At 40.6% G+C, this 19,123-nt stretch overlaps 1 protein-coding gene across 1 annotated transcript in view; it reads right to left on the bottom strand.

Annotated features, from left to right (window-relative positions):
• Positions 1–6,533: 6,533 nt before the first annotated feature.
• The window catches only part of LOC311035245 (cysteine and histidine-rich domain-containing protein 1), a 13,104-nt gene continuing 514 nt past the window's right edge, over positions 6,534–19,123 (bottom strand). The window contains exons 2-11 of the mRNA XM_084043338.1: positions 17,342–17,391; positions 16,310–16,366; positions 14,234–14,394; positions 12,687–12,790; positions 12,274–12,326; positions 11,378–11,448; positions 11,188–11,290; positions 10,099–10,218; positions 9,568–9,630; positions 6,534–7,704 (exon numbers count right to left, since the gene is read on the bottom strand). Of these exons, the coding sequence (XP_083899464.1) occupies positions 7,270–7,704; positions 9,568–9,630; positions 10,099–10,218; positions 11,188–11,290; positions 11,378–11,448; positions 12,274–12,326; positions 12,687–12,790; positions 14,234–14,394; positions 16,310–16,366; positions 17,342–17,391 (1,217 nt within the window). The 3' untranslated portion in view covers positions 6,534–7,269. The remainder of the gene's footprint in view (positions 7,705–9,567; positions 9,631–10,098; positions 10,219–11,187; positions 11,291–11,377; positions 11,449–12,273; positions 12,327–12,686; positions 12,791–14,233; positions 14,395–16,309; positions 16,367–17,341; positions 17,392–19,123) is intronic.

The following is a 19,123-nucleotide window of genomic DNA, read 5'->3' as shown; positions in this document are numbered from 1 at the left end:
GCTCTGTGCCAGCAGAGTCAGACCTCAGCCACAACACAACAGACTGTGCCATCCAAACAGTGGATTTAGTGAAGATGCAGTGTGACTGTAGCTCTTATAACAAAGGCAATGTATGCAAACATGTAGCTTTAGCATGCGCTGAAGCACAGAACAGATGTGTAGATATTGATAAACTTTGTTCTGATGTTGCAAAAAACATGATCATGAACCAACAGTACCATATGGATGGTGACTGCCTCACTGCATATCACAATAATGACAAACCAACATTTGCTTTCACTGGAGAGCCTGCATTTTGTACATGCGCAGTGAACAGTTACGGACAAAGGTGTGTGTGTGTGTGTGTGTGTGTGTGTGTGTGTGTGTGTGTGTGTGTGTGTGTGTGTGTGTGTGTGTGTGTGTGTGTGTGTGTGTGTGTGTGTGTGTGTGTGTGTGTGTGTGTGTGTGTTTGCACATCATTGACTGTTTAAAAATAAAAGACCTGTCACATGTTCCTATTGCTGAAAGTGAAAATGCAGAAAGTGAAAATGTTTGTCTGCCTACAACTGTGAAATCTCATCATGAGCTTCAGTCAATGATAAGAGATCTACATGATTGGAGTACATCAGAAAATTTCAAGTACAGTAATGAACTGTACACAGTTGTTAAGAGGGCACATACATTAGCCTTCAATACATTTGGGATTCAGTCACGCAAAAGAAAGATCTCTGCACTCCATGCTTACCGCCAGCGAATGAAAATTGCTAAGCGCAGTGAGCTTTACAAAAAGCATATAAGAAAAGTGTATAAAAAAGCTCGTTAAAGGGGCACCCCTATATTGAACCTTGTCTATTGCCCCATCTAACTGAGGCCAATTCTATATAATGTCTTGTAAATCAGCAGTTGTCTAACATTTTGTGCCCAAGACACCCAAACTGATTTGGCCACATTATTTTTTTATCTTGTAACTAAGTACATGTACTCGAGTAACATTTTGATTTTTGTTTTACTTTTTACTTTGAGTACTTTCAATTTACTTCTACTCCACTACACTGACAGACAAATATTGTACTTTTACTCCAGTAAAATTACTTAAACTTGTTACTACTTTTCTACTTTTAGTTACTTTGTAGATTTTGATTACAAACATACATTAACCACTTCATCCCTATGTACATTTTGGTCTTTGAAAATAGCCAATCTACAAGCTCACAATGCGTCATATTGTGATGCATTGTGACCTTAGATCTGCTATATTAAAAAAAAAGATTTTTATAGAGTATGAACATGTATAAAGTGAATGGGAAATGGAGTGGCGAAGTGAGTTTAACATTGGTTAATGCAATCAGACTATATTGAATCAGGGGTTTTCCTTTTGGATACAGGGTCCCCACACATTTTTAGCAATGAATTTCCAAAACTTTTCCAAAACTTTTCCAGAATATTTAGCCCAATTTCCAGGCCTATATAACAATCATTCGGCGCAATAATGTGTCTCTTACTCCTATGTAGAATGCCCAAAGATAGGCAGTGTAGCAAAAATAAAGTTTGAGACATACATTAGGCTGCCGTCACACAGCCCGTTCGGCGAAAAACTACTTATGTTACATATTTCGTGTAATATTATTCATGTTTATGAAAATGTTTTGTTTTAACAAAATCAATAGCCAAAAACAATGCATAGCCAAATATTTTTCCAGGACCCTTGATAAATTCCAGGACCTTTGATGATGTTTGATCAATTTCAAACCTTTTCCAGTACTGGATTTTTTTTTTTTTTATTTCAAAATATTTCCAGGAATTTCATGACCGTGGGGACCCTGTGGATATATGGGCTGTCAAGGCCAGAGATTTTTTTTTTTTTTTTATTATTTTTTGCCACTTAGACGTTTTTGCATAACTTCCGGGTGATAATGTCAATGAGCATACCCTGTACACTTTGATATCAATACTTTTGTACTTTTACTAAGGTAAATTCTTTAATTCCGGGCAACTTATTCCACCGTTGCTGGACAGAGATGCTTTCCCGGTTTTAAACCAGCTCTACAGTCATGTCCCCCACTGGATGAAAACATTAGGGGTCAATTCATGCAGTTTCATTATTGTTGGTTAACTAATGTACAATAAAGGATTAAGAATGTGATTTGCTGTCATCTGTCTGCTGGAAGATATAAACTGAATAGCACAAAAACGCAAGAGTGTACTGTACAGTATGCAAGAGGCCCCCAGAGCACTACAGTAGAAGGTTACATCTCTGTAACCCGTTTTGATAGAACGCTTGTGTTGTCTAGTTAAGATTCCTTCTTGTTGCCCTGCTCAAATAATGTCCCATGGGTTTATTTTTAACCTTTTCTAATGTCTATCCCCAAACAGAACCATAATGGTTCCCACTGAACTCATTAAAGTGGTTATTAATATACAAGCACATCTTGACAGTATTTCAGGACATGAAAATCATTAAAAAAAATCAGTATTTCTCTTTTTACTAACCTTTTAAGGTGTATTGTTTTTTAACGTTATTTTTTGGACCCTAATGGGGTCTACTTAAGATTTATTCTTGTTGCACTGGTCAAATGATGTCCCAAGGGGTTCGTAAACCCTTTTTTAAACCTATCCAACCCACATTTACCCAATGAATTGATTACTTAGTCATTATTATTCAGATTCAAGCACGTCTTGACTCCATTTCAGTTTCAGAAACTAAACAAAAACAAAGAAAATGTTCACACACAAAAAAAAATATCGATATTTCTTTTTCCCTGTTTTAGGACCCTAATGGTGTCTAGTTAAGATTTCTTCTTGTTGCCCAGGTCAACTGATGTCCCATGGGATTCATTTGGTGACGACTTTGAAATGTCCACACAAGGACGATGTTCCTATTTCCTGAACCAGACAACAAACAAAGACTGAACTGACTTTTTTCCTGCCATTTTTTCATACCCCAAAACATTATACTTGGAATTTTTTTCCAATAATGTACAGAAGGTGTTAAAATTATGTTTTGTGGCCACACACACCTGTTCATTAAGTATAGAGGGTATGTGCGTGACATCATACCAGGAAGTTAAGCTGAAACACCTACTGCGTGGCAAAAAAACACTTTCTGGCCCCGACATCTCATACATACAAACAAAAAAGCCCTTATTTAATGCAGTCTGATTGCATTAAACCACATTAACTCACTTTGCCACTCGATTTGCCATTGACTTTATGCATGCGCATACCCTCTATACCTGGTTTTCAGGTGGGTGGTGACCCAGCTGAACTTAGCCAAAAGGGGAGCTGTACATGTGTCATTAAAGCTGTGTCTTTTGACTCGGAGGATGAAATAATTAACTCAATGCAATAATTGAAATAATTGACTATGCAATTAAACCATTTTATTATGAGGAGCCTATTTACATTAGGTGATTCCACAAATGTCTTCTTCTAAATCTGTGTGTTTCTATGTCAGTGGTGCTCAAATATTTTCATGCCAAGGACCTCAAAAATGATATGCATTTGGCCGCCGACCCCCACTGAAAATATGTTGTCTCCACCAGGCCGAAGGCATGAGGGGAGAGTATGTTTTGCACCCCGTTTGTCCGTGTGTGTGTCCGTCCGTCCGTCAGTGAACACCTAATGTCCGGCACCGTTGGCTCGGCAGCTATGAAACTGTGCACACACACTCCCTGGATGCCAAAGACGAACTTCTGCCCCACATTTTCCAGATTTCTGCTAAACATATTGTTTTACGTTGCTCCAACAGATTTTCTCCATACATCACGCAAATCGGTACACAGTATCTTATAGTCATGTGACCAACATGGATGTGTCCAATTTCCCATATTCCATCCTGATTGGCTAATATTGTCTTCCATATTTTGCAAGATTGGTCCGTTTTGACCAAAATGCTTCAAATCACAAACACAGCATCAGTTTTTCATGATATTTTGCACACACATTCCCACTAGACCGAGGAAGAAATGCCACTTGAATTTTTTCACATCAGCCTCATGGTGGTGCTATAACAGGCCCATTTGTGTTTTTAAGTATATAACTGCAACAATCTGTGGCAAAAATTGTATTCGTACTCCCTAGAGGCCAAGGAAAAACCTTTGCCCTGCATTTTTCACATCTGCCCTTCATAGCTCCACCAGGAGGCCAGCCTATGTAAAATACATTATTTGATATTTTAGCAAAATGTCACGCAAATCAGTGCACATGAGCTCTATAGTCACATGATCAAGACGGATCTGTTTTTATTTTTCAGATTATATCCTCTTGTTTTAAACAAAATGTCACAAATAATAAACACACCATCCAATTGCGGTGAAACTTTGCACACACATTCCCACTAGGCCTACGAAGAAAGGCCACTTGAAAATCTTCATATCTGCATCATGGTGGCGCTATAACAGGCCCATTAGTGTTCAATCTTAGGTTTGATTGCACCGATCTGTGTAAAACTTAACAACATTCAATAGAATCCTCCTATTTTCCACACCAATATACATATCCACTTTCAATGTTTTTCTTTGTGATCCTCTGCTACGTTCATTGTCATTGTCTACACTAAATTCACACTCATAGCAGCAACACTTTCTGCGATGAGCACTTTTTCTAGGTTCAGTTATCTTTTCTTTTTTGGAGCTTCAGTCTTGTTTCCTTGAGAGCCTGCTGGATCATTTCGAACGTGATGTCAGCCACTTTCGGTCCAAGACCATGTGTGACTGCATCATAAGTCTCCATGTTGATCTTGAAGACCCTTTGGATCTCCTCCAGGAAACTACTGTAAACACACAAGTTTTGACATCTGATACCGGTTCATAATACTGTACACACAACACATCAAGGATGTAGTGAAAGCATAATGATTACAAAATTATAGCATGTACACCTGCTCCTCGGTTAATAGGTGCAGAACTGTTAAATCAGCAACAGGCATGTGGGGTTTGCTTTTAGACTGACCGACAGGGGCTATTCATGAAGAACTAGCATCACTTTAGCCGGTAACACTTTCCAATAATGTCTGCTAATTAACGCTTAATTCATGATTACTTAATACATTAATTAAACTTTAATTGAGCATTAATTAAGCATTAATTCATCATTCATTAATTATTAATTCATCATTAGTTAAAGTGTGTTTATACATCAGAGCAGCTTAAATGATATGCATAAACCAATGTTAAATTGCTGATTTGTCGATGCTGCTCTCAGAGCAGCTTAAATGATATGCATAGACCAATGTTAAATTGCTGCTCTGGGGGCATGTTGTAAAGGCTGCTCTCAGAGCAGCTTCAATGATATGCATAGACCAATGTTAAATTGCTGCCCTGGGTGCATGTTGTCAAGGCTGCTCTCAGAGCAGCTTAAATGATATGAATAGACCAATATTGAATTGCTGCTCTTAGGGCACTTTGTCAATGCTGCCCTCAGAGCAGCTTAAATGATATGCATAGACCAATGTTAAATTGCTGCTCTGGGGGCATGTTGTCAAGGCCGCTCTCAGAGCAGCTTAAATGATATGAATAGACCAATATTGAATTGCTGCTCTTAGGGCACTTTGTCAATGCTGCCCTCAGAGCAGCTTAAATGATATGCATAGACCAATGTTAAATTGCTGCTCTGGGGGCATGTTGTAAAGGCTGCTCTCAGAGCAGCTTAAATTATATGCATTGACCAATGTTAAATTTCTGTCCTGGGAAGAGGTTATCAATGCTGCTCCCAGAGCAGCTTAAATAATATAGACAGTGCAATATCAAATTGCTGCTCTTGGGGCACTTTGTCAATGCTGCTCTCAGAGCACCTTCAATGATATGCCTAAAACCCTAGCTTAGGCTAATCAAAACAATCAGCACCTTGCTTACTTAGTTAGCTAGCAAATCATAGCTTAATCAAACCTATTAATGTTTAAAAGATTTACCTTATGGGAGCAGGATTTTTATTTATCAGGAGCAGAGAAGGCGACCAGTTGGCAGTTAACAATAGCTGCAGCAGGGTGAAACAAAAATGATTAGATAACATTGCATTTCAAGGCAGAGTGGCACATGTAAAACCAACAGCTAATTTCTGGGTTGTTATTGCTCTTATTTGTCTTTTTAACTTAGCTGAAATGAGCACCTTGCTAAGTTAGATAGCTAGAAAACCTTAGCTTTGGCTAATCAAAACAATCTTGCTACGTTAGATAGCTAGAAAACCTTAGCTTAGGCTAATCAAAACAATCAGCACCTTGCTTAGTTAGTTAGCTAGCAAATCATAGCTTAATCAAACCTATTAATGTTTAAAAGATTTACCTTATGGGAGCAGGAGTTTCATTTATCAGGAGCAGAGAAGGCGACCAGTAGGCAGTTAACAGTAGCTGCAGCAGGGTGAAACAAGATGGCTGCCGCTGCACATTTCAAATTTCCGTTGAACCCGCCTCCCACCTCTAACCCCGCCCCCTACCCCGCTTGGGGGGGGGGGTCGGGCGGTCCCGAGGACCAATGAAATTGAATGGGCACGGCGACCAATGAAATTGAATGCTGCTCTTAGAACACATTTGGGCCCTTATAAGTCACATCTGCTAAAAATATACACTACTATGCAGAACGTCATACAATCAGCTTACAGGTTACTGGTATGAAAAACAAGAAATATGTACAATAGACAGTTTTAGGAGGAGGGGAGGGGGGAGGGGGGGGGGGGGGTAGATTAAGACTTTGACAGGGGCCAGTTTGGAATTGCAGCCTCCTGAAGGTGATTCTTTGGGGCAGTTTTGAAAGTGAGTAGGGTTTTACACTCCTTTACTCCTTTGGGTAGAGCATTCCACATTTTTGTTGTATAGCATGAGAAAGAGTTCATTCCCTTATTTGTGCCAAATCTGGGTTGAACATGAGCAGATAGAAGCACTTGGCCCACGGCCTATATGTCCTCCTATATTCATATATGGGTGTGAAAAATTTGCTGTTACCTGTCTTGCTGACATTTAAGCCATCATTAGCCTATTTGTTACCTTATTTAATGCTGTTGTTTAATGCTTTAAATTATGTTCTTAAACATATATGGTAGTCAATGACAATCAAAGGCCAGTGGCATACATGTATCAAACTACATTTAGAGAAGAGAAGACAAATTTCAAATTATACATCATCATTATACCATTTCTTTAATTCATAGTCGTTTCAGTAATCCCCGTAATCAACACATCCAGACAACACATTAAAACACATGTGATGTATATTTATATTTAGGCCAAACGTCCGTCCGTCCGTCCGTCCGTCCGTCCGTCCGTCCGTCCGTCCGTCCGTCTGTCTGTCTGTCTGTCTCTCAGTCCTCCAGGTCCGGCATGTCGTCGGCCTCTTTGCCCTTCTGCTCTTCTTTCTCCAGAATCCCCTTCTTGTCCTCCACCACGTTCTGTATCACGTAGTGGGACTCCTTCTTTATCCTCTCCTCCTCCTCGTCCCGGGCTTTCTTCTTCCCCTCCAGATCGTCCAGCTGCCTCCTCCACTCCTCCTCCTCGGGTCTCATCTTGGCATCGTAGGTCCACTCCTCATCCGAGTCGCTGATGTCGTCGTCGGCGATGTCCCAGTTGGCCTGCTGCAGGGCGGCGTCCTCGGCCTCGTTGACGTCGTCGAGGGGCTCGGGCTCCGCCTTGTGGTTGGGGTCCTCCAGCTTGCCCCAGGCCACCGAGTCGGCCTTGCGCAGGGTCACCTCCGTCTTGGAGGGAACCATGTTGACGGAGCTCTTCTTGATGTCAACCACCTGGATGGATGGAGGGAGAGAGAGAGAGAGGGGGGGGGGGGGGCAAGAGGGGAGATAGAGGGTCGTTATAGGAATTATACAAGTGTTTTGGTCGTGACCCAAAAGAGAAATTTGATGTCTTCCTGGGACCCAAACTGTGAAAGTGAAAATAGCTGATCTACAAGCTCACAACGCGCCGCGATGCAACACATTGTGAGCCTGTAGATCTGCTATTTTCACTACTTCTAAAAAAAAAATATATATATATTTTTTTAATACAAAAACAAATTAGAAAAAAGAAATTTAAAATATTTTGATGTGTGTACAGTACACACGTACGTGTATATATATATATATATATATATATATATATATATATATATATATATATATATATATATATATATATATGTATATATATATACACGTACAGAGCTGAGGCGGGCGGAGCCGAGGGGGGCGGGGCAGAAACAGTCAAACTGTTGAGTCTGGACCCTCGACTCGAGGATGAGGAAGATAAAGTCTAGAAAGGGGGTTATTATTTAACCCACTGGTTCTATATATATATATATATATATATATATATATATATATATATATATATATATATATATATATATATATATATATACACGTACGTGTGTACTGTACACACATCAAAAGATTTTAAATTTCTTTTTTCAATTTTTTTTTGTATTAAAAAATATATATATATATTTTTTTTAGAAGTAGTGAAAATAGCAGATCTACAGGCTCACAATGTGTTGTGCGCGTTGTGAGCTTGTAGATCAGCTATTTTCACTTTCACAGTTTGGGTGCCAGGAAGACTGGCTACTCCTCGGATTGGGGCCCATGACCCACCTTTCTCCCACCCATTTTGCCAGCCTAGGCTGGCTCAGGGTGGAAGACAGGGTTAAACAACTAAAAATGGGACTGGCCTTCAAAATTGTAAATGAAAATTTGCCCGATATGCCCCCTATTCCCGCATATCTGAGTAAATACCTCCAAAAGGTTAGTGACACCCACAGTCACAATACCAGAGGGAGTGCAAACAACAATTTGGTACCACCCACCCATAAAACAAACATGGGCAAATTCTCCTTCTACAGCACTGCCACCCAGGTTTGGAATGGTCTAACCCCATCCCTCAAAAAATGCAGTTCGCTGGGCTCATTTAAAAGAGCATTAAAAAATCACTTTTCAGGAGGCCAAAAGAGGAGGTAGTACCATTTTCCCGTTAGACAGCCGACCCCCCCCCCCCCTGTTCTTGTACATATCTTTCCCCCCTTTTTTATTCCATTGGCTGTACATAGTGTTATATATATATATATATATATATATATATATATATATATATATATATATATATGTATGTATGTATGTATATATATATATATATATATATATATATATATATATATATATATATATATAAAAAAATTGCTGTTTTTTTATTTTTTATTTCTTTGTGTAATGATATTCGAACTGTGGTGCCACTATATATGTCTATGAATTGAATACCAAGGCCCTCATTGGAAACAAGTCCGCAAGGACTTTTATGAACGGACCTGTTAGACAAAGTATTTTAAATGTAAATGTGTTGTTTTACATTCTTTTGCCTAATAAAATATTCAATAAAAAAAAAACATCAAATTTCTCTTTTGGGTCACACACATACATATATATATATATATATATATATATATATATATATATATATATATATATATATATATATATATATATATATATATATATATATATATATATATATATATATATATATATATATATATATATATATAGTCCCATAGGCCAATATGTTGGAGTTACACTTTAAGCAGAACTATTATCGTTGTTACTCTTATCATTCCAAGTACTCACCCCCCAAAAGTGGAATTCTTTGGTAAAGACCTTATTCTCCTCAAATTGGATGTGGCAGGAGAGCTACAGAGAGAGAAATGTTCAACGTCAAACCAAATCAACCATGGTTGACCGAAATTCAAAATGGCAGAAAATATGCAGGAATACTACAAAAACATGACACAGATAGAAGACAAAAACAGGTTACAGCATCGGTACACATCAAGAGGCCAGAGAGTCAACTACGAGCAAAGGCCTAGAAATAGCAGATCTACATAAGCTCACAGTGTGATGCATTGTGAGCTTGTCGGCTAATTAATAATCATCAAGTACGATTTCATGATTGTGACAGCCTGTGTGTGTGTGTGTGTGTGTGTGTGTGTGTGTGTGTATGTGTGTGTGTGTGTGTGTGTGTGTGTGTGTGTGTGTGTGTGTGTGTGTGTGTGTGTGTGTGTGTGTGTGTGTGTGTGTGTGTGTGTGTGTGTGTGTGTGTGTGTGTGTGTGTGTGTGCGTGTGCGTGCGTGCGCGTGCGTGTGTGTGTGTGTAACTCACCACTGTGCGATTACCCTCTATGGAGGACAAAGCTGGGTTGGGGTTTTTGGAATAGATGGTCACCACGATGGTGTTGCCCGTCTGGTGCCAGTCAAACCTGCATGCCACCTTCTTCTTGCTCTGCAACACACACACATACAGCTTTGTATTACTATACATGTGAGGACATCAACATTTTGGGGGCGCTGATTTTACGGATGCTATTTTGAAAATAAATTGGCTTTTTTAACCGTAGGGCTAAAACCGTCCACAAGTGTCACAACACGCGGTGCTGCGACGCGTTTTTCAGTGTATGATTCTGGCACGCAACTATGTATAAATCATTGTTTAACTCTAATTCCAATCCCTAAACCTAACCTCTAAATGTAAGGTTTGGTCTTTTGGCCAGACCGCACCAATGCAACCAGTCGCAACTCCTTGCAACAAAACAGTTTTAAGGTCAACCGCACCAATGCAACTCCTTGCAACTGCCATTGCGGATACTACTTAATCATACTACAGCGTCACACAAAAGTAGCAGATCCACAAGCTCAAAACCCGGCGCAAAGCGGCGCGTTTTGAGCTTGTAGATCTGCTACTTTTGATACTTTTGAATTTGAATCCTGAAACATAGCCTGTGTGCGGTAGTTTATCATGAGTGGTGTAGGCCTACAGGCCTGTGTACGGTAGGTTATCACAGTGGTTCTCAACCTGTGGGTCCCCATATGATTTTGGAGGGGTCCCCAGGTGACAGTTTAAGAACTTTTAAGACCCTTTTAATACTTAAAAGAAATAAAGAAAAAATACCATTACTACATCAAAAGTAATCAACAAACTGGTCAAACACTGGCCAAATTGTCAAATAATATAAGACATTTTAAAATAAAGAAAAATCCTAATTGAAAATAGCTCACAGGTTGCGAGGCGTTGTGGGCTCGTAGATCAGCTATTTTCACAATATTTATCTGTGGAACCGAGTCAAACAAAACGCCTCAACTCCTGCAATTCCAAGTGCTCATCAGGGTGGGGGGTCCCCAGTTCAAATATGATTATTTTGAGGGGTCAAGGCCTGAAAAGGTTGAGAACCACCGGGTTATCAGACGGGCCTACCTGTTTGGCGATCCAGAGGTGCTCGCCCGTGCTGCAGCCCTTCTGATCCAGAAAGGCATTGAAGTCTAGGGTCTTTATACAACAACAGCTCCAGTACTTATACCTGGAAGTCAGATCACATACAGTAGTTATTATTTACTTAATACTGCATCAACCTCAGATGATACATGTTTATTTGTGCATGTCTTACCCCTCGTGGAAGACAGGTGCTCCGGGGTGATGGGTGCAGACTTCCCGGTCTGTCTCAGGGCCTTCGAAGGTCTGAACACAGACAAACAAGTGAATAACCAATTTACTGTAGACCTGAGGCCAATTTTAAAAACAACTTCCAACAATCCTAACCTACGTTTTCAGAAAAATATCATTAGCTTGGGCATATCAGTCGGATTGGTGGTGCAACATATGTGTAATGTTTCATGACAAATGATGTTGCAAATACATAGCAACATCTAAAACGACACAGACTTTTTCTCGGATTGAAAGGTATAACAACGTAGAGGCTTTAAGTTTCCAGGTCTAAGGGATAAACTAAATAAAATAAATGCTAAACAACTAAGTTACAAATTATTTCCAAGAATAAACATGATTGAATCATGAGTATTGGATTTGTTTTATTGTGACGTTAATGTAACCTGCCTTCTGGCCACTAGATGGAGCTCTTGAAGCACAGCTGAGGATGACTTGGATGGACAGGACTTCAGGCAAACAGCATTGTTATGCATGGCATTGCTGTTAACTAGCACTGTGTGTGTGTGTGTGTGTGTGTGTGTGTGTGTGTGTGTGTGTGTGTGTGTGTGTGTGTGTGTGTGTGTGTGTGTGTGTGTGTGTGTGTGTGTGTGTGTGTGTGTGTGTGTGTGTGTGTGTGTGTGTGCGTGCGCAACTTTGCTACTTCCTTTCCGTGGCTGTGTCCTAAAATAGTCATCAGTCTGACATCAGCAAAAGGCAACAGATTTATCATCTGCACGACAGGAGCTGTTTCACACTCGCTCACACACAGACACACACACACACACACACACACACACACACACACACACACACACACACACACACACACACACGCGCGCGCAGGGAGGGGACACTTACTGATTGGCATCCTGAATTCTTGCATCGCGTCCCTTGTCGGACTTCCTCTCCCTCTGATGGATGGATGGATGGAGAGAGAGAGAGAGAGGGGGGGGGGGGGGGGGGGGGGAGAGAGAGAGATGGGGGGGTTGACAGAGGGAGAAAGAGAGTGAGTCAAGGGGAGGAGGGAATGAAGGACAGAGAAAGGGAAAGAGGAAAGTGAAAATTAGAGAAGAGGGGGAAGGAGGGTAATGGAAGAGAAGAGAGAATGGGGGAATTAAGGACTGTGGCACGATTTCCTAGAAGTTCTAAGGACTTTCAAAAGTACAAAGTGTCTATCAGACACACACACGCACGCACGCACGCACGCACGCACACACACACACACACACACACACACACACACACACACAGAGCAGTAGGTAGGTACTGACCTTTCTTCTCTTGCTCGGCTTTGGCGCTGATGTCGAATTTCTTCATAATCTGACATAGAGACGCAGAAGCCTTCAGGGGAAGCTTGGTCTTTGCCTCGTCCAAACTACACACACACACACACACACACACACACACACACACACACACACACACACACACACACACACACACACACACACACACACACACAGATATGTATCGATTTACAACAAAATACAGCAGAATAAAATAAGGCAGTATAGTTCGCAAACTTTTCCTTGCCACGGAACTGTAAATAGCCAAGGCCTCTAGCTGTGGCCCCCTTAATATGAAATGGCTTATAAAAAAAAACCTGAAAATACACTAAGCCTTTTGAGCTTGTAGATCTGCTATTTTTGCAGAATGTTTGTCCCAGAATAGTGACACTAGGTTTCGTGTGGTTAAAAATGCAAGTACAGACTCAGTCACCTTGGTTTTATGTGCTACTGATAGAGTCAACTCATGTCAATGAAACCATGTTCACAAATCCTATCTCATTATGCAAAGTGTACTGATCTAATTATATACCACACAGTAAAAATACACGCCTAGATGTATCAAGGTTAATCTTTCAAGGACGCAATTTGATTTGTGTTTATACATGTGCACCTTACCGACGTGTCCTTGAGCAAAAGGATTCATACATTTGGAGTTGTAAGACCAGCCTCAGTCACATTGTTTTACAAACAGCATCACAGGTGTTCAAAATATAGTCTGCTATGTATTCGGATGACAAATAGTGAAACTAGCAATCGACAAGCCCCTACGGTGTCACATTGAGGCGTGTTGTGACATTGTAGATCTGTTACTTATTATCTGTTTTATAATAAAAAGCAAGATTTCTCTGTGTGGAGTTTGCATGTTCTCCCCGTGTTTCCTAGGGTAGGTAATACCCTCACAAAAACATGTTTTAATCCTGGTCGCTATATCGCCTCCCCCATGACAGCCGGGGCGCCTGATGGAGGGGAAAGGAACTGGTTGGAATAACGTGTTCCTTCCACGCGCTACATCTTACCGGGGAAAATCCCCCCTGTCAGGTGATAAGAAGGTCAGTTGGCTCTCATGCATTGAAGGAGGCATGAGCTCGGCTCTGGGCTCCCTAGGCTGGCGGGGGGAGTGTAGCGCCCAGGATCACTTAGATAATTGGCACCGGGTGAAAAAGGGTTACAAAATCGTGGGATAAAAATTATTATATTTTTAAAAAAAGATTTGGGGATTTTGACACATTTGCCCAAAATAGGGACACCAGGGTTCATGTGGTTAATATTAACCACATTAATATCTTTTAGTAAAATGTAATATTACACTAGCCTTTGGACGAGGCTTACACAACACAATGATAGCAGGTGAGCAGTTCATGAAAATGGTTCTAGTAGTACATTGTACAGAGCACAGTGTACAAACATTACTGTTCCCCACGTGGGGACCACACACACACGCACACGCACACGCGCACGCGCACACGCACACACACACACACACACACACACACACACACACACACACACACACACACACACACACACACCTCAACTTGGTCTTCTCTTTCTGCAGGGCCTCTGCTGACTTGGGTCCCCGGTAGATGATCTCCTGCCCGCTGCTGTGTTTCATGTCGCTCTTGTCTGACAACACCTCCGGCCGCAAGGGCTCCTGCGGCTTCTCGTTACTGTGGCGCCCGCGGGTGCAGCCCTGGAACAAGAGAGATGGTTCACAACAGACGGGTCACTTCAGGCGTCTAGCAAGAAGGTTCACCTGATATGACACTTAATTCGTTTTTGGAGTAATTCTTGATATTTCTTCTAGTGCCTTTTTGGCAAACTAGCCTCACTCTAGCCCAGGGGTGGGCAGCATTTTATTTCAAGGGGGCCACCCTGGCTTTGTTTAAATGAGTAACGGGCCACACGTTGGACAATTAAAATGCAACACATAGTGCTGAATTATGTTAAAACTGCATGAATGTGTTGTTGACAGACTGGTTTACAATAGGGTCGACTATGCTTTGTTGTTGTTGTTTTTTTTACAGCTTTATGTGTTTCACTCACATTATTTTATAAATATTGACCCAAGGCAGACTGTTTCACTGTTACATTAAAAACATGTAACATTTGAGTACATACAAATGGAATATGGAATGCATGTATGCACTCAAATGGTACATATTAATTACTATTATTACACGGCTTGGTTGAATGCTTGATTCTGATTGGTCAATCACTGAATTCAGCTGTGTTATTTCTGGATAATGACCGATGAGCTCAATAACAGCCCGCTGTCTAATCAAAGGCTCAGAGCACCTGCTCATATCCATCTGCGCTGCTTGATTTTGTGTCCAACATGACAGCCATGTAAACAAACGCACAATGTAATTTACAGCTAGACGTTGCTCTTAAGAAAGTTTTTGAAAACATTTGAAGCGAGAAATAGATGATGCAATAACCAAAAATGTATTCTATTTGATCAACACCTCCTTGTTTTCCGAGGCGTGATTAGGCACCTCCGCTACGCGTCGATGCCTAATCATCCTGTCGGGATTTATTTATCAATAATGGTCGATGAACCATCAATTATCCCTTACTTAATTGGAGTCGAGTTAAATTAGTTTCCCTCAAAACATAATGCTGCCTTTTAGTTTGTAGATGTTTCATGTTTCCATTCATGAACCAGCAAAGTCCTATCTGATACAAACGACAATAAACTCTCCAATATTGCACCTGTACGGATATCTTGGGTTAGCCTTTGTCTTTGTCAAGTCTTTGTTTTTCACAAAAATCCACCGTCGTCATGTTATGAGCAGCTCTCTCTCCATAAATTCTGTGTAGCGATTATTTTTCAAGTTTGGAAGCACTCGTTTTCCATAACTCAACTACCTGCTACCTCCTGCATAATGTGCAATTTTGAAACAGGCGGTGTACACAGGACGTTGAGTGATTTAGTGATGTAGTAAATACAGTATACATGAGTCTCTAACACACAACCAATTATGACCATGTCCCATGCTGTACTGTATTCTGCATTTTTCTAACATTTTAGAGTTGCAGATCTCTTTTAAACATTGAAATGTTCCCCGGACCAACTTTTCATGAAATGCTGAGCCCGATGTAGGGGTAAATATATTGTCATGCCTATAATTTAGGAACATGGTTAAATACCTTTTGTTTGCTGGGCACAAAAAACGTGCTCAGCGAATTAGGAGCCTTTTGTACATATTATGGTATGATGAACCACTGACATCTGTAGACCTGGTGTGCATGCGTGTGTGTGTGTACATATACATGATTGACACTTAAAGCCTACATACAACACACGCACGCACGCACGCACGCACGCACACACCCACACACACACACACACACACACACACACATGCACACCAGGTCTACAGATGTCAGTGGTTCATCATACCATAATATATATGTACTGTACAATAGGCTCCACATTTGCTGAGCACATGTTTTTTGTGCCCAGCGGTTTCAGTAAAGCAGTGCCCAGTTTGAGCTTGTCATTAAAATGTACAACTCCTGCAAATGGGGATTATAAATGAACTCAATTAGCTACAGTAGACATGCACTGTAGTGTACTATTGTGCTGTGCTCAGTGCTTTTACCTTGATGTCCAGGAACTCTGAGAAGTCTGTTGTCCTCTTCCTACAGCAGGACCAGCCCTGGAGAGAGAGAGAAAGAGAGAGAGAGAGGCAGACAGACAGACAGACAGACAGACAGACAGACAGACAGACAGACAGATAGATAAGTTAACGTTAATCTATTATAAGTCACCCTTTTCCTCCTATCCCACGCTTTATAAAGATATTCTGAAAATGCAAATACATTAAACAATATTTCTCTCAGATACAAAGGACAATAGAAAATAAATGTCTTTCTCCAATATTCACATACTCTATCCTCCTCAGCTACAGTACGCCCCTTTAGCTTCCTGTTTCGATATGTAATGGCAGGATGCCACATCGTATCCGTGCACAAAGTGACCTCTGACTTTTATACAAAACATATTTTTCACATTAATAATCTTTTTTTAAATAAACAATATGTTCTTAATTTTGGCTTTTGCCAAATTTCGTCTGCCCAAGCTTGTATGCATTTTGCATGGATTCTGTTTTTAAACGCCTCCACATTTACAGTTGTTCTTTGTAAATAATAGTTATGCCAGACCACATTCCCGTAATAAATCAAACTTTTCAGAGATCTACTCCCCTTCAACAGACAGATCCTCCCCCCCCAAAAAAATTGGCTAGCCACTCTATTGGGCGGCAAACCCAGCAACCGCTGTTCCAGAGACTCACCATGCTGGCATTCCATCTAATTTCACAGGAGTATAAACAGGTCAATAAACAATTGAGATTATTTTTATCGGCCTGTCTGCCTGCCTGTTCATTGACCGTCTATAAATGTAATTTTAGTTTGATTGATTGATTGAATACTTTATTAGACAGAAATGTAAACAGCACGAATACAGTCGGACATTTGAGCAAAAAAAGATAACACAAAAAAGTCCTGGGGACTTGTTTCCATTGTGGTCCTATGTATTCAATTCATCAACATGGCTTAAAAATAACACCAAAATAATCAGTAGTCATCCATGTTTACTGATATTAAAGAGAAGACAGTGAATCCGTGTTTACCTTGAGAGCATCATGGAAGATGGGAACTCCTGGATGATGGAGACATGCCTCTGGAAGAGAAGGACAGAGAGAAGAACGGCTTCAGCAGAGCAGTTTAGGAAACAAAGTTCTGGACTTTTAAGCAAGAGACACATTAACAATGTGTCAAATCTTGTCTTTTCTTTTTACTGTAAAGCCTAAAGCAAAAAAAAAGCAGATCTACAAGCTTGTAGATCGGCAATTTTTCGGTGCACGACACTAGCGCGCAACTAAGTGTAAATCAAGCATAACTCTATCTCTAATCCCCTGAACCTAACCTCTAAATATCTAATCCTAAACATAACCCCAACCTGAATCTCGTTTTACCGCAAAATAACATTTTTTCTTGTGAGGAGCAGAAAATGGCCCTCACAGTGTCTATTTCGCAAATTCTACTATACTTGTGAGGACATTTGGTCCTCACAAGTATAGTAATACAAACAAACACACACACACACACACACACACACACACACACACACACACACACACACACACACACACACAATGAGCAGGGTATACGGCCTACCAGCTGTTCGTGAGGTGACAGTGTTTTGGGAAGTGTGTGTGTGTGTGTGTGTGTGTGTGTGTGTGTGTGTGTGTGTGTGTGTGTGTGTGTGTGTGTGTGTGTGTGTGTGTGTGTGTGTGTGTGTGTGTGTGTGTGTGTGTGTTCCATAAAAGGTGTGGTAACAGTTGCTAGAGAGGCTCGGTAATCCCTCCAGTGACACGTGGCTGACCATGCATGCTGGACTGACTGCCTGGAGAGATCGCTCTTAATTCATCTCATACAGTCTGACAGGCCTTGTATCATAGAACCATTTCACCAAGGCCACTTACAAAGTAATGATACAGACAGTTACTGCATGCAAGCCCAAAATGCTAAAACAATGTCACCTCTCTCTGGCCTTGATCTCTGTGATTTGAATTCACCCTGCCTTCCTCTATCACCCCCCCCCCCCGACCCCCCCCCCCCCCGACCCCCCCCCCCCCCCACACACACACACACACACACACACACACACACACACACACACACACACACACACACACACACACACACACACACACACACATAGAATCTGAATGTGTATTGGCTAGTTATCACATAAACTCACATTAGCTTGTAAGTATCTGAGTCAGCCTGCTATCTGCATTCACCAAGAGATTAAAGACTAAATACAGAGTTGTAACTCCTAAACACTATAGAGTGAATATATATCTTAGGTGTACAACGACGCAACAAAAGGTTACAATTACTAAACCTGGGGACTTTGTTAGATCTAGACTCTTCCCTGATGTTCACTGATTGCCATACTCTACTGTTTGTTTCTATACCAGTGGAAAATACATGCATGTCTAAAAGTGTTTCAAGGTAATGTTTCAAATTAAGAATTAGATTCTTTATCTGTACTATTAGTGGACTCTCTCATTTAGGGCAACTACAATCAGAATACATTGAAATTCCTAGGCCACCGGCATCAAGTAACCATAGACAAACACACAATTAGAATTCAAACCTAAGAACATTGAATGGTAAAAAGTAGTGGTGCAAAGTAACGAAGTACATGTACTCAAGTACTGTACTTAAGTACAGTTTTTGGGGTATTTTTACTTTACTGGGGTATTTCCAATTCTCAATACTTTTACTTCTACTCCTTTACATCTCAGAGGCAAATATTAGTACAATTATTTGAAAATGTTAGTTACTAGATTTTGATTATTATTACAAAACATAAATGAACTACTTCAGCCCTATACAGTTCA

Source organism: Gymnoscopelus microlampas (assembly GCF_963454915.1).
Source record: "Gymnoscopelus microlampas genome assembly, chromosome: 19".
NCBI lineage: Eukaryota > Metazoa > Chordata > Actinopteri > Myctophiformes > Myctophidae > Gymnoscopelus > Gymnoscopelus microlampas.
Note: the sequence above shows the minus strand (reverse complement) of the source record. Positions and strands in the feature narration are given on the sequence as shown.